At 45.5% G+C, this 16,242-nt stretch overlaps 1 protein-coding gene and 1 pseudogene across 3 annotated transcripts; one reads left to right on the top strand and one right to left on the bottom strand.

Moving 5' to 3' along the window:
- The first annotated feature begins 3,841 nt into the window (after nucleotides 1-3,841).
- SS18L2 (SS18 like 2) lies at nucleotides 3,842-8,307 on the top strand. Of its 2 annotated transcripts, XR_013968173.1 has the most exons (4): nucleotides 3,842-4,016; nucleotides 4,287-4,363; nucleotides 6,297-6,857; nucleotides 7,505-8,307. XR_013968173.1 is itself a non-coding variant. In XM_080826493.1 (3 exons), exons 1-3 carry the CDS (start codon nucleotides 3,948-3,950, stop codon nucleotides 6,382-6,384), a joined length of 234 nt encoding a protein of 77 aa, XP_080682619.1. In that variant the 5' UTR covers nucleotides 3,842-3,947; the 3' UTR covers nucleotides 6,385-8,300. The 2 variants fall into 2 exon arrangements, 1 of the variants encoding a protein (XP_080682619.1); XM_080826493.1 differs by having other exon boundaries at nucleotides 6,297-8,300.
- A 5,839-nt stretch (nucleotides 8,308-14,146) lies between these two features.
- On the bottom strand, nucleotides 14,147-15,250 carry LOC308346174 (Y-box-binding protein 1-like; annotated as a pseudogene). Its single transcript has 2 exons — nucleotides 15,245-15,250; nucleotides 14,147-14,990 (listed from the first exon to the last, which is right to left on the bottom strand). The product of its transcript is annotated as a Y-box-binding protein 1-like (transcript).
- Nucleotides 15,251-16,242: the final 992 nt, after the last annotated feature.

Raw genomic sequence — 16,242 nt, 5'->3', positions numbered from 1 at the left:
AGGCAAGATAGGCAAACCAAAGAGCACAGCCTCCTGCCACACTGGATGAGGTGCTAAAGTCCGACCTCGGAGGGACACATCCCAGTCTGGGGATGGGGGCATTCATATCACAGATGGATGATCCAATGCAGAGGAGCAGAATTCGTCCATTTACTTTTCGTCCAACAAATTTTGAGCACCTGCTTTGTGCCAGACACTCTACCAGGCACTGGGGACACAACGAGGAACTCCTGACACTAAAAACTATGTTAAGAGAGGGCAGAGTGAGAGCACCCATCAAACAAACAATTACACATATGTTCAAATACAAACTGAGGTATGTGTTCTTCAGAGAAGAACAAGGTTTTTCAGAGAAGTTACAGGAGGTTCTGTTCTGAACTTGGGAGTAGGAGGCGGCTTCCTTGAGAATGTGACACCTGCTGACTAGTAGCTAACTAGGCAAAGGGGGAAAGAAGAGTGTTTCAGACAGAGGATAGAGTATGTATAAAGAACAGGGAGGGGGCGCCTGGGTGACTCAGTGGGTTGAACCTCTGCCTTCGGCTCGGGTCATGGTCTCGGGGTCCTGGGATCGAGCCCCTCATTGGGCTCTCTCCTCAGTGGGGAGTCTGCTTCCTCCTCTCTCTCTCTCTCTCTCTGTCTGCCTCTCCACCTGCTTGAGATCTCTGTCTGTCAAATGAGTGAATAATATCTTAAAAAAAAAAAAAAAAGAACAGGGTGGCTCCTCGGAGGGATGAAAAGAAACAGGATAGTACGTGAGAACCTAGTGTTTAACAGGCACAGAATTTCAGTTGGGGAAGATGAAAAATTTCTGAAAAATGAATGGTAGGGATGGCTGCACAACAACGTAAAACTTTAAATGTCACAGAAATGTATATTTAAAAATGGTTAAAGTTGGGGCGTCTGGGTGGCTTGGTTAAGTATCTGCTTTCAGCTCAGGTCATGATCCCAGGATCCTGGAAGTGAGCCCAATGTCAGGCTCCTTACCCAGCAGAGAGTCTGCTCTTCCTTCTGCCCCTCCCTCCCATTCGTGCTCTCTCTTGCTCACTCTCTCTCTCAAATAAATAAATAAAATCTTTAAAAATAAATAAATAAAAGTTAAAATGGTTAAACTGGTAAATTTTATGTTATGTATATTTTGCCACACACACACACAAAAAGACATGGAAGGAAAAAACTCAGAGTTTAGAGAGTAAGGAATAGCGTGAGAACCACTAGAGACAAGAGCTAAGTCTGTAGGATCTTATAGGCCACGGTAGAAAGTTCAGGACAGTGGGAAACTGATCAAACTTGCGTTTGCAAGATCACTTTGGCTGCCGTAGTTAAGACCAAAATGAAGAAGGTTCATGGAAGCTCTGACAGGTCCAGCTGGGAAGCCAGTGCAGCCATCTGGGCATGAAAGGATGATGCTAGAGCTTGGGCTTGAACTGGAGCCACAATGAGGAGGAAGAGAAGCAGCCAGTCTGCAGACACTCATAGCAGCAAAATCAACAAGACGTTTGTTGATTTTGGTTGTGGAAGAGCAACAAAGTATCTTCAAGGGTAATGCCACTCTTCCAGCCTTGAGTGAATGGGTAGATAGTGGAAGGATTCATACGACATAAAGAACACTGGAAGAGGACCTGATTTTGGAAAGAAGAATGACCACCAGTTCCATCTTAGACAAACTGAATTTGAGGCGCCTTTGAGATTTCTAGTTGGGATGTCAATGTAGGCAGTTGAATATATATAATGTATACATGAATATACATTCCATGTACCAGTCCAGGCTAGACATAGACTTTTGAAAGTCACCACCACATGGGTGGAAATGGAAGCAGGGCAATTACATAGACAGAGAAAAATTACAAAATGGAAACAGAAGAGAGTTATGACAGAGTCCAAGACAAACTCCAGGGATCCCTGCCTCCTGGTATTCACACTCTTGTGTAGTCCCCTCCCACACTGAGTCAGTTTTGGCCTGTGTGACGAATGATCATGAGGGTAGGTCATAAAAGGCACAAAGGATAAAATCAATAGGGTTTTATGGGACTGACAAAGGAGACTAAAAAGGAGATTGAAAACCAGTTCACTGTATGGGCCTGGGAAGAAGCTAGGATTCCCTCTCAAAGTGCATTCACAAGTGAATGAAGACAGGTTCTTCTCACCGCAAGTCATGAAAACAAGGCTCTGGCTTGGATGGAGAAGGAAAAATTGGCACCAGACCCACAAAAACCCAGAGGATCTGAAGCTCAGGTTCTCAGAACCTGCAATGTGAGTGCTTTATAATAGGGCTTTGTGCCTTCTGACTGGTGCAGCTAGTGTGGCCCACGCATCTCAGTGGACTGGGCTACAGAGGTGAGGTGTGGCATCTGAAGTACTAGCCCTCCTCTCTAATCACTGGCCATTCTGACTCCAGAGGGTTTCTCTTCTGGGCTTCTTCATCCTTCCACTTCCAGGGTCACACCCTGGACTGCTGTTATTACTGTAGAAGAGCTCCATGTCCAAAGTTGTAAATGCAGACACCTGATCTCTGACTGTCCCTAGGCTATTCCCAGAAGTCTGCCCACTGTTCTCTGGCCTGCAGAAGCCTCCAGTCCATTTGGCCTTCTACTTTGTTCTGTGTATCACTTCTCTCCAAAGTTTATTTCCTTTTTTAAAAAAAGATTTTATTTATTTATTTGTCAGAGAGAGAGAGAGCGCGAGCACTAGCAGACGGAGGCAGACGGAGGCAGAGGAAGAAGCAGGCTCCCTGCCGAGGAAGGAGCCCGATGTGGGACTCCATCCCAGGACGCTGAGGATCATGACCTGAGCCGAAGGCAGCTGCTTAACCAACTGAGCCACCCAGACGTCCCTCTCCAAAGTTTATTTCCAATCACATCTCTCCACTCTTTCCCATCAGCCGAAAGTCCAAGGTCTATCACTTCCATCACCTTCTTCCCAATATGCTCCATTGTGCAGTAATTCTTCTGTCACACCTGCCTGGCAGCACTCCAACTCTGGGAAAAAAAAAAAAAATCCAACCTTCTGGCTTCTCTATATCTGTGTTGCTGGAAAAAAAATCTCAAAGCCACACAGATTAGTGCTATGTATGTACATTGCCCACCTCCACCAAGTCCTCAATGTGGTCCAGCATCCTATGTTTGCCTATCTCCAATTTTCCCAACAACCAACCTCGAAATCTCCCACATGCTCCCCAGATCTTTCACTCTTCAACATCCCCCTCCCTCTTCCAGGTACGTCCTTCACTGAGGAAAGAGCAACCATTAAAGTGAGAGTCCTCAGCTCCCACTAACTTCTGTCCCTCCAACTACCACCTTCATTCCCTTTTCCCTTTTACATCCAAACTTCCTGGGGAAAGGGGCCTGCTCTAAAGGTCCCATTTGCTTCACCTTTCCTGAATTTCACTGTCCCTGGCAATTCTCACTGCTGCCTCGACACATCACTGAAATTTCCTTCATTAAGGACATCAAAGTTCTAGTCTCTACCTTGATTGACCTTTCAACAGCCTTTGTAATTGCTTCTATCTTGCTTTCTCAGTCACTCTGATTTCTTATATGACTGCCCCGCCTCTCTTGGATTTGGACCGGCCACGATTCCGCGTGACCCTGGGCAAGGTAATCCCCGTCAGACGCGACGCCGTGCCTAAGAGGCGAGCACCTGATGCCAGACCCCGCCCCCGAGGCTAGCCCTCCCGACTGCGCAAATGCAAAGGAGCGGCAAACAGCTCCAAGCCCCGGGGACGGGGGCGGGGCCGAGACTGACGCTCTAAGCATTGCTCTTGCGTGCCCAATCAGAAATGACGTTTCTCCTGTTCCCAGTCAACGGGAGGACCCAATCAACGCTGAGAGCCTGGGCCCCACCTATCGCAGGTCCCTGCTGCGGCCGTAGGGCGTTTAGCTGGTTGCCTCCGATCCAGAAGCGCCGGGGTTCGCAGGGCCTGAGGCCCAGGTCCAACCTGGCTTCCCGGGATGTCGGTGGCCTTCGTACCGGACTGGCTGAAAGGCAAGGCGGAAGTCAATCAGGAGACGATCCAGCGGGTGAGCGCTAACTCGCGCAGAGAGATGTTCCTTAGTTGAGATCCCAAGGGCTGCGGGTGGGTGCGGGAAGCTTCCTGGAGTGAGCGGCATCCCAGCTGAGGCTTGTGGTGTGTGTAGGGAGATGCCTTTGCACGGGTTTGGAGTGAGATGGGAACGAAGTTGGCAAAGGCACCGGGGCAGGACAGCCCGGCATTGGAGAGAGTTGGGGGAGGGCAGTGTTCTCGGCCGTCCTGATTACGCGCTGCACTGACCCCTTCTCTGGTCTCTCAGCTCTTGGAGGAGAATGACCAGCTCATCCGCTGTATAGTGGAGTATCAGAACAAAGGCCGGGCGAATGAGTGCGTCCAGTAAGTACCCGCTCCAGCCCCCGACTTTGAGTGTAGGGTGAAACCAGTATGGTGATACAGCAGCTGCCCTGAACTAGGAGTCTTGCGTGATTGATCGCCGATGAGGCTCAGAGAGGTTACTTAACCTGCCCAAGACTACACAGACAGCACATTGTGAAGCCTGGAGTTAGACGTGGCACCCTCTTCAAAATTTGATTTATGCTCATTGCAAACCTCCTTCACGTAGACGGGTCAGTTGATGACAACAGGGATGGGGAAGGGAACACATGGGAAACTAGTCTCAGGAGATGCGAGCTCTGGCCCGTTTCTCCTCCTGGATCCCCAGCTTATCCTTTTTCTGAGAGGGTCAGACCATTTGACTGCTAAGTTCCTTTTTTTTTTTAAAGTAGGCTCCACGGGTGTGGAGCCCAACACCGGTCTTGCACTCACCACTCTGAGATCTAGATCTGAGCTGAGATGAAGAGTCAGAGGCTTAACCCACAGAGCTACCCAGGTGCCCCACCCCCTTCATTTTCTAACTTGCAGTTGGTCTGTAATGCACACAGGGACCAATAAAAGACTTCCACATTAGGCCAAAGTCAAATTCTGCACAGTAATTGAATGTGCTATCTAGCTATATACCAAAATCAGAGAAAATAGTCTCTTTTAGGAATTATGCTCCATTTATTACAGAAAAATACATTATTTCATTCTTACCGAAGACATCTTTAAGAAAACCATGCTTTTTTCCATCCCCTAAAAAAAATCACCTGTAGTTCCTCACCGAACAGCTCAGTGGAATAGTAGAGATAGCCATCTTTGCATAAGCCTTTACATTCGGTTCTGGCATCTGGTAGTTTATTTTTTTTGCAGTTTATAGTAAACTCCCATTTTTCTATATGGAAAATAGTTGCAAAATATTCCTTTTGGTGTACTGATTCTCAACCTGTGGGTAAGAAAGTTACCAAATTTCCTAGTGGGCTTTTTCACATTGCATGGGCCATGCTTCCTGCCCAAGTCCCCAGTCTGATTTGTCTTCCTGGGTAGAAAATTGTACCCCCTGATTGAGAATCACTACTGTAGTAAGCTCATATGATACCATAAGAGTGCCTTGTTCCTTCTTTAATTTTGTTCCACAAATACTTTATAACTACTACTGAATACCAGACACTGTATCAAGCTACTGGGGAATCAGTATCAAAATCAGCTCTGCTTTTTATCCAATCAGGTGCCAGCTCTGCTTATATGGACTTTACATTCTAGAGCCTAGAATCTAGAGGGAGGAAGTCATACAATTAGGCACATACTAATAAGTGCTTTAAGTAAGAATAAAGCAGGCTAATTGGCAGGGAGGAGTGCTGAGCTAGCTAGATATATAAAGCAGAGACAGCATTAGGTGGAAAAGCCCCCTTGACTGGAGCACACTAGTTAGCTTCAGGTCACAGCAAAGAGGATGCTGCAGCCAGACCTCAGTGGGCGAAGGGAAAGTGGTAGGAGCTGAGGTCAGAGAGATGACTAGAGGCCCCAATCATGTAGAGCTTTGTAGACCACCAGAAGGGCTAGAAGGGCTCAGCTTTACTCTGAATGAAATAGGAGCCTTTGGAGGGTTTAATTAGAGGTATGGCAAGTCTTGACTTAAACTGCACAATAATCACTTAGGTTGCTATGTGGGGGGTAGAGTAGGAGTGCAGAGGTAAAGCAGGGAGACCAGCTAGGAGACTGGTCCAATACAGCAAGGATAGTGGCTTGACCCAGAGAGGTAGCTATGAAAGTGATACGTGAGAACAGATAGATTCTGGATGTATTTTCGTTGGTGTTAAACAAGGAGGTTGATGATACTGAATCATCCAATCAAGAGATGAGCCATTCCAATTGAGTGGCTAAATTCCTTTCCAGTCTTTTGTTCATGTTCAGCAAAACAAAGCCTCTAATTTTTGCCTCTTTTCACCCATAGGTACCAGCATGTGTTACACAGAAATCTCATTTATTTGGCTACCATTGCAGATGCCAACCCGACCAGTGCTTCAAAAGCAATGGAATAATCTTTCAGTTGACTGTCCTGAGGACTTACTGAGTATAACCCATGTCCTATGAAGTAAAGACGGGATCTTTACCAACTGAACTGCTTAAAACATGGATGAGCCCTCCGTGGCTCTTTTAAAAATGTGAAAATGTGAAGAAAGCTACTAAATGAACTGTATTCTCCGTGTAAATATTTTAATAATTAAGCTCCAGGCGTCCTCTTTCCTGAAATAGGTGTATTTGGATAACAGAGATATCATGGGCATCTTCAATTCTACTTTTCAGTTTCAGCCTGAAGAGGAAACTGATTAGGCGGTGGGGAATCAAGAGGAACTGGCGAGACTCCTGACTGAGGCCCTGCCTAATGGATATGTAATTCTGTGGCTCCACCTCCTCCAGTTTGTAGTTGTGGACCTGGCCATTTTTGGGTTGCTTTGAAATAAAGCCTGTCTTTCCACGAAACACTCATTTCAAGTACAGAGATTTGCATATGGTAAGTGTTCCATTTGGTCTTCTGGAAAAACTGTGAAGACTTAAAAAATATATATGTAATAACACCATTATCATTGCTAACAAAATCAATAGTACTTCTTAATTATTAATATCATCTAATAATATGTTTTAAAACACTTTTTAAAAATATCTTCTTCCTCTTATCTTTTTAAACTTCTTGGCTGGGGCTCTATAACAAAAGACAAATTAACAAAAGCGTATAAATTAAGTTTTATGTGACATAGGAGCCCTTCATAAAGAAATGAAAACCCAAAGAAACAGTTAAACTTGATTATTTTTATATGCGATTAGATGAAAAGTGGAAAGCTGTGGAAAATTGAGAGGACAGAAGGATATGAGCTAAGTGTAGTAAATTGCGGGAACTTAGCATGGCCTTTTCATTCAAATTCTCAGTATCCCTCCATTTTAAAAGATAAGGATGCTCCTTTCTTCTGGGTATAAGGAGGGCACCTCTCACGTGAGGGTCTCATGACCTGCTTCATGGGAGGTCAGAGACTGCTTCCAGCATCTGCCATTTCTCGATCTTCAGCTTAAAATACCCAGTAAGCCAAGGTGCCATAGTTTGGAGGAGCATGTCCTGAGCCCCATCAATGATCATAGAATGTCTTTTTTTTTTTTTTTTTTAAGATTTTGTTTACTTACTTGTCAGAGAGCACAAGCACGGAGAGCAGCACACAGTGGAAGAAGCAGGCTCCCCACCAAGCAGGGAGCCCGATGTGGGGCTCAATCCCAGGACCCTGGGATCACAACCTGAGCCAAAGGCAGACACTTAACCAACTGAGCCACCCAGGCGTCCCCATAGAATGTCTTTTTGTTGATTTCTCTAACTCAGGATCCAAACAAGATTCATACACTACATTGCTACTGCCCCTCAGAACAATGTGTTACTTAAACTATAGCCCCTGGAGGATTTTACTAGTTACCAAGCACATTTGGATATGGCCTTAACAAAAACATATACTGGCAACAGGTCTTTGGGGAGAAGGACGATATATATACGACCGTGAAGCTGGGCAGCTGGGGATGCCTGGCTCGCTCAGGGCGGAACGCTGCCCCTTCACTGAAGCCGGGCAGCCGGGAACGTCCGGCCTGCCCAGGGCGCAAGGCCGCCTGCTTTGGGGAAGCCGAGCACCCGGGAACGCCGGGTCTGCTCAGGGTGGAACGAAACACCGCCTGCTTCCCTTTTCTGTTATCGCTCCTTTCTCTTCCCAGAAGCGCCCGTTGTTAGTTAGATGAGTCCTTTGAATGTGCTTGATTAACTATAAACTTTATCCTCCTCCTTGCGTGTCCACGAGACATGTGACTAATGTTTGACCTTCATCGGTTCTTCTGTTGGCTATTGTTTCTATCTAATAAAAGTGGGACTCTGGAGTTGCTTGGGGCAGCAGTCTTTTCAACTGTTGTCCCCTGCTCCCAGTCTCTTGCAGCTGACTTGTTTGTGCCTAATTCTTCTCCCGTTCGCCGACCGGAAGCAGCACTACATTATGTTGATGTCCCTTAAGTCTCAATAAAAATGCTTAGTAGTTCCCCTTCTTTGCCATTTAGGTCATTTGCCCTAAAATTTCTCATATTCTGAATCACCTAGTTGTATCCCTATGGTGTCATTAAATATATCCCACTATTGCCCACTTTTCCTATAAACTGGTAGAGGTAGAGGCTCATTTGGACTCCAACTCTAATATTTTTGGCAAGTATACATCATGGGAGGTAAAAGATAACTTGGTTTTGCATCACATCAGGAATGACCCGATTTATTAATCAGGTGCCCAATAGCCTTTCACCTAAATTATGATCTACCTAGTTTTGATCTATTGCTTCATTAGGGATTGCATCCTGGTGATTTCCTATTTTATCATCCCTTCTGCCTGAATTAGCTTTGATCTATAAAGAACTTTCTGTCTTTGAGACTTACCTGTAAAATGAGGCAAGGAGATTTTCCTAAATGAACACAAAATTAGAACCTCTGGAGCCTGGCTCCTTTTGTAGGAATCAAGGTTGCAACACAGAGAGACTATAATGTGTAAATAGTGAAGACAGACCTCATTTTGAATCCCAGTTCAAATCACAACCTCTGAGAGCTCTCATTTCCTCACCTATAAAATGAGGATAACGAAAGTAGTACCTGCCTTCTGAGGTGTTAAGATTGAGATACTGTGATTGAGAGCTGGGCACAAAGTAGACACTCAGTGTTTGTTAATATATGATCTCAGGGCTCTGGCCTTTTGGGCTCTTCTCAAGTCTGGGAAGAAGGCTATTCTTTGCTCCCTCACCCATTCTTCCATCTTTAGGGTTCTAGCCTATTAGTGGACTCTTCCCCCATCCCAACTGTTCATGGGGTTGTGCCCATAGTCTATGCCAACTGGGCTACTCACAGGCCTAACCTGATCAGCAGATACCGTGGGTACTATGCAATGTTTTTAGTTTTGAATTAGTTGCTAACATTTAGAGAGGATTTCCCATTAATGGATTTCCCATTTCTAGCAATGCTGGGCCTGCAGGTCCCCATGGCAACCATCAGCTGGAGTTGGATGGCAGCTGTCTCCCTTTACTGGGCAGCTGTCTTCCTTTACTGGGCAGCTTGACTTGTTTACATATGGCTTGGCTCTAGTTGGAATGAGAGCACCAGCTGAAGTTTCAATTTGGGTCTCGCCTAAAACAAACCCGAAACAAGACCTTGGGTGCAGGTAGTTTATTTGCGAGATGATCCCAGGAAGCAGGAATAAGGCCGCAAGGAGAGTGAGACAGAGAAGGAGGAAAAGCCACTAAATGTGTTACCAAGGTCACTGCTACAGGCAATAAGGACTCAGTCGCCGGGGGGGCAAGGGGTGGGGGGCGATGATCTCAAAAGCAAATAATTGTCCCAGAAGTGTCTGCCTGAATTGGGGTTGCCTACAGGGGAGTTAGTTCCCCTGAATTAACAAGCAGCCTTTGCAGCCAAGTCAGCCTTAGATATCAGAAGAGAAAATAAAAAGCCATATAGCAGCCCATGAGGTGGGCTTCTGCCAGCACGAGGTGAGTCTGACCTTGTAGAAACTGTCCACTACCAGCAAGGTAGGCGAGGATCTGTGACAGAGCATCAGAGGTCCCAGTGTGGGCTCTGAGCAAGCCAGTAGGGCCTTTAGGAGGTAAGTGTAGCAGGGTCAATAGCCTTGAAGACAAAGTTCAGTTCTCCCTCAGAGGGAAGGAGTTTTGTGACCTGTGTGTTTCACTCCCTTTGTCTCTTGGAAAGTATTTCAGTCCACGTGTAGAGGACTGAAGCAGGGCCAATCAGAGGCCTCTGGAAATGGCCGAGGCGATTGAAGCCACAGTTTACCCTACTCTCCAGAGGGCCCTTTTCTGGGGAGATACACTGGAGAAGCTGGGGCAGGCCAGTTAGCTGTCCTCATGTGTGCCCCAGCTTACCTCTACCTGTCTGCTTCAGAGACAACCTGAAGCGTCAGTATCTGCCATCCCTCTTAAGGCACCCAGAAATCAATATAGTTGTGAAAGGTGATTTAAAAAGGTAAAGACCAGGGGCGCCTGGGTGGCTCAGTGGGTTAAAGTCTCTGCCTTCGGCTCAGGTCATGATCCCAGGGTCCTGGGATGGAGCCCCACATCGGGCTTTCTGCTCAGCAGGGAGCCTGCTTCCTCCTCTCTCTCTCTCTGCCTGCCTCTCTGCCTACTTGTAATCTCTGTCAAATAAATTTAAAAAAAAAAAAGGTAAAGACCAAACCTGACCAGAATGTATTATCCACTCTCTCTTCTCAGAGGACCTCCTACTTCAAGATTAAGCCTCTACTCAGCCTGTCTGCCCTTTTCCAACTCTCAGGGTCAAGCTGATCTCCCAGCAGCCTACACGGGGCCTGAGCCTTTCTCTGGCATTTCCAAGCCTGCTTCCCAGGATTTGCAGCTGTGGTGACTTACTTCATTATCACATTCTCCTGAGACGAGGATATGGCAGCTAAAACAGAGAGCAGATAATTTTTTTTTAAAGATTTTATTTATTTATTTGACAGAGAGAGATCACAAGTAGGCAGAGAGGCAGGCAGAGAGAGAGAGAGAGAGAGGAGGAAGCAGGCTCTCCAATGAGCAGAGCCTGATGCGGGACTCAATCCCAGGACCCTGAGATCATGACCTGAGCTGAAGGCAGAGGCTTAACCCACTGAGCCACCCAGGTGCCCCGAGAGCAGATAATTTGAGGTCAGGTTTATTCCACAAGATGTGAAGCTGTTTTTCCACTTCCTCGTGAGGCTTTTTGACAGCGAGTCTGACTTTTGGGGACCCCATGTAACAATATGGCTAGGGAGGAAAGGATGTTCAGGGCTATTTCATATTCTCTTGAACCTCTGTAATAAATTTCGTTACTAAAGGTGATCCTTAGTATATTTCTTAAGCTGGGTACATAGTATCTTCATTTTGTTGTTACTCTACCTCACACGTAATATGGTTTTGATTCCATACTAATAAAAGCAATTTGGGGAGCTTGGGGGCTCAGTTGGTTAAGCAACTTCCTTTGGCTCAGGTTATGATCCAGGAGTCATAGGATCAAGTCCTGCATTGGGCTCCCTGAGTCTGCTTCTCCATTTGACCCTCCTCCCTATCATGCTCTCTCTCTCAAATAAATAAATAAATAAATAAAATCTTTAAAAAAATATAAGCAATTTTAAGAAGTTAATTAATCTGTTACCTCTTTTCCCAATAAAAATCCTACAGATTCCTCTGGAATCTCAATGTTCTGTTTCTTCACTGGGATATTTCTTTCCTTCCTAAATCTTTTTAGTAAGAGTCTAGGGTCCAAAGGGAGGTTGTTTTCATTTCTGTTTATGATAAACTCATTCATTCAAAAAATATTTACTGATCCACTAGTATGTGCTGAGGGTACTACCGTGAGGAAGCCAGATAATGTCGCTGCTCTCATGGATACTTTATTCTTATATAAAGAAGACAACACAGTATAAATAACCTGTATTTATGGGGGAGGCAAGTAATAAAATAGAAACAATCAAGGAAAGCTTCACATGGTAATAAGTGCCGTACAGAGAATTATAACAGGATCATGTGCTGGGAAGTGTCTGGGTGGCTACTTTCAAATTACGGAATCAAGAATGACCTGGGGAGGTAACATGGCAGCTGAGAGATGAATAACAAGGAACCTGACATGTGACAGTCAAGGGAACTAGCAGTGCAGGCAGAAGCAAGAACTATGCAAAGACTTTTCATTCCAAAGCATTCTCTCTCTCTCTCCCATCCATTTATAGAGCAGTATTTGCCTATGTGATCATCAACTCAATTATAACATGAGTTCTCATTTGACCAGGCCTTGTGCTGGGCTCTACAGTGAGGAAAATAGAGAAGGGGCACTGGGACTTGCTTTCAGGGAGCTCCTAATAAACCTGGCAAGTCAAAAGAGACCCACACCCAGCCACAGACCAGGGCACTATGCAGGAAGCTGCAGGGATTCCAAGTGTAAGTTATCAAGAGCTTTTTTTTTTTTTTAATGCGAAGGTTGCATTTTTTTTAAAAAGATTTCATTTATTTATTTGACAGACAGAGATCACAAGTAGGCAGAGAGGCAGGCAGGGTCGGGGGGGCAGGCTCCCCGCTGAGCAGAGCTCCTGATCCGGCACTCAATCCCAGGACCCTGGGATCATGACCCGAGCTGAAGGCAGAGGCTTTAACCCACTGAGCCACCCAGATGCCCCTCTCAAGTGCTTCTTATATATAGTTGGAAAAGTCTATGCTGAAAAGCATAGACTTAGCACTCTTTTGTCTACAAACAAAAAATTGCCAGTTGCTGCAGTTTTCAGCATTCCACATTCATTCCTGAAAGTTTATTCCTTTAATTGTGCTGCATCTGACTCCCAACAGTTCATATCCATATCTCTATTTTGAGGACTTTTTTCTAAAACTGGAAGTCTGCCTTGCCCAGGCATAGCAGATCAGAAGAACCTGGGGATTACAATGCTGGGAACAGCTCTCAACTAATGACTCAGTAGATGGGAGTATTAACATCCCAGCTCCCTCACCCATCCATAGGGACAATTCCAAGATGTTTCTTCTTCTGTACTGGTTGCCAGAGTTCCCCCATCAGGGTTAAGGTCTAATCATCACTATGGTAGCTGGCTTAATAGCACACATTTTACTGCCTATCTTCCTTGTTCACTTCTCCACCCTCCAGATCTGAGTTCCTTAGGGCTGCATCTCAAATAAGCAACCTGCACTCAAACCATTGTCTGAGAGTCTTCTTCTGAGAGAAACAACCAAGATACCAGTTGTTAAATGCCATATCTTTGGTGGGTAGACCCAGACGGACTGGCTGAGCAAATGTAGCCCCACAGCAGATGAAAAATTTTTACCAAAACCCAATCTACTTGCAAAAACAGGTGTCTAGAAAAGACATCAGAGCTAAGGACAATTTAGAGTTTGAAACGAGAGAACAAGTTGATCAACACAGAATAAGGAACCTGTCTGACAAGAAATGCTTATTGTAGTGAGTTTTTCATATGAATTTGATGGCATCCAAGCTCCCCACTAACAAGGATGAAGCCTTAGACATTTGTGAAAACGCAGTCATGCTTTTTTTAAAAAAGATTTTTATTTATTTATTTGACACAGAGAGATCACAAGTAGGCAGAGAGGCAGGCAGAGAGAGAGAGGAGGAAGCAGGCTCCCCACCAAGCAGAGAGGCCGATGCCAGGACCCTGAGATCATGACCTGAGCCAAAGGCAGAGGCTCAACCCACTGAGCCACCCAGGCACCCCACAGTCATGCTTTAAAGCAAGTTAGTGGGGGAAAAAAGCCACTTGCCTAAAAGGCCAAAAGATGGGTGCATTATCCACATTTAAGGTAACTCCTTTTTTCTTATCTTTTTTTTTTTTATTATTTAAGACCTTTATTAATGGGTGGTTGCTGTTTGTTGACTTTTATTTTTTAAATCAAGTTGTAAACTTCGACTGCAAATTAAAAATGAGGTTCTTAAAAATCTCAACTTGACCAGATATGAAACAATATAAAAACCTTCAAAGCTGTATTGAGAAAAATCAGGCTTCTTAAGAACAAAACAAAACAAAACAAAACATGTCTGTCATTACCAAAAAGAAACATCTTTAGGTTAAATTAATAAAAACCCCATGCCACATATAGTTCTTCTTATCTGGTCAATAGGCAAAAAGCAAGCATTTAAGGTCTTCAGCTCCAATCTTCTCTTCATTTCTTATTGCTGGAATTTCATCTTCATTTCTTCGTGTCGGGTGACTAAACTGGATGATGGTAGAAATGGTAAGCCGGCGTTTACTCAGCCTTGGGAGCGGACGAATTCTCAGCTGGCGGATTGGCTGCTCCTGTCTCTTTAGCCATCTTGTGGTTTAGGGTTATGTGGACGTCTGCCTCCGTAATTGAAGTTGTGGCGATGGGAGCATGGAGGTGGCTACTGACCTTGGGTCTCATTTCCTTGGTTTTCCTTATCTTCCTCATTGCCATCCTTTCTAGGCTGTCTTTAGTGAGGAGGCCCCCTGCGGAATTGTGGTCTATAACCCCGATACATATTGTCTGGCTGGTCTACCTTGTTCTCCTTCATGCTGGTTGTCAGCACCTTCCACCACTTCTCCCTGCACAGGACTGCTGGAATACAGTGGTCGAAGCCCATAGGGTCTCCCCATGTAGAAGGTGCTGTCGCCCGTAGAGCCAGCGCTGTTGGGCCTGGCCTTCGGGAGCAAGCACTTTCTGATCCTCCCTCTTTTCCGAATTCTCACTATTCTGGTAATTATTGGGAATTGCGTGGAGGACCCCTGGGACATGGATGCCGTCTGTAATAGTTCAGGTCTGCTGCATGTTTACTGCCTTGCGCAGGAACTCCACCAGGGCTTGTCACAGCTGCTGCCTCCACACCCTTTTCTCCTTCAACAACATCAAACTCCACACTCTCTCCATCTTCCTCAGATAGGTGCTTCCTGGAGCTATTCTTCTTTATGGCAATCTGGTGTACAAATACGTCTTCCTGGGTGTCATTCCTGTTGATGAAACCATATCCGTTTCTTACACTGAATCATTTTACTGTTCCCAAAACCTTCGCTGCAACAACCTTCCTGTCCCCGACAGCAGGTGCCGTGGATGGGAGGCCGCCTGTGGTGCCAGGCTTGGTGCAGGCAGCGCTGGGGTGGGTTGGGGGGGGGTGGCGGCTCTGTCTCCACCCTGCTGCTCATGGTGGTGGGGATGGTGACTGTGGCCGGCTGCAGCTCTCCCCCAGGGTGTGATGGTAACTAGACTGGTGGTGGCAGTAGGGTTACTTAGAGCTCTGTGGGATCCGCTCTCCGCTCCCGATCAAACTCGACTTCTTAGACTTAGTAGTTGGCAGTCACTGCCCAAAGGGCCATCTCTGTGCTGCCATACCCCCATGTTTCTCCTGGTTACTAGCCCCACCCCAAGCTGATCAGTCTTGGTATCTGCCCACTATTGCGGTCGTCAAGACCGATAGGCATATGAACCCCATCACGTCAATCAAATCTCTCGCTGGGATTTTTCTCACTGGTGCTGGCAGGAAATGTGCTTTCCCCTCACACTTCCCCAGGTATAAGGATGTGTGCTTGGAGCCGCTATGGCCTTGTCTCCTGACCCTTATGGAGAAAGCCCATCTGCTCTTGACTAATAGCATGAGACTTACTCTGTCAAAATACACATTTTCTGCAAAATGGTCTACTCCTTGTTTTCCACAAAAAAAGAAATCTAGGATTTAAGAAAAATGTTGTCAAATTTTCAATACAGATTTTTATCAAATTCTGGTAATATTTGTTGCTGTGTTGTAGGTCCTAAGATAACCCCAGGTTTGATGATTGGCTAGGAGGACTCATAGGATTCAGCATGTAACTGTACTCACAGCTATGATTTATTATACCAAAAGAACACAGAGCAAACTGCCAAAGAGAAAAGGCATATGGGGTAAAGCCCAGAGGAAAACAGGTTCAAGCTTCCCCTTCCCAACGGAGTCACACAGGATGAGCTTAACTCCTCCAGGGATGAATCATAACAACACGTGAGAAATGTCTACCAGGGAAGTTCATTAGAGACTCAGTGCCCAAAGTTTTCACTGGAGGATGGTCACATACGTACACATCCTCTACCTAGTACATACAAAATTTCCAGATTCCCAGAAGGAAAGCAGGTGTTCAGCATAAACCATATTGTTTGCTCAAATAGTTTAGGCAGAGCGAAGCACTCTAATCACTTACCTCAAGTTTTCTATAAGTGTAGGAAAATGACTACCATACAGATTCCGAGATTCCATCCAGAGGGCAACCTTTTAAGCAGGTTTTTCCTTTTAAGCAGTCTTGGACCTAATCTTTTCTGCACAATTTACCATCTAAGATACAGGATATCCTTTTATAATGGTG

The sequence above is a fragment of the Martes martes genome (genome assembly GCF_963455335.1).
Source record: "Martes martes genome assembly, chromosome: 1".
In the NCBI taxonomy this organism is placed as follows: domain Eukaryota; kingdom Metazoa; phylum Chordata; class Mammalia; order Carnivora; family Mustelidae; genus Martes; species Martes martes.
Note: the sequence above shows the minus strand (reverse complement) of the source record. Positions and strands in the feature narration are given on the sequence as shown.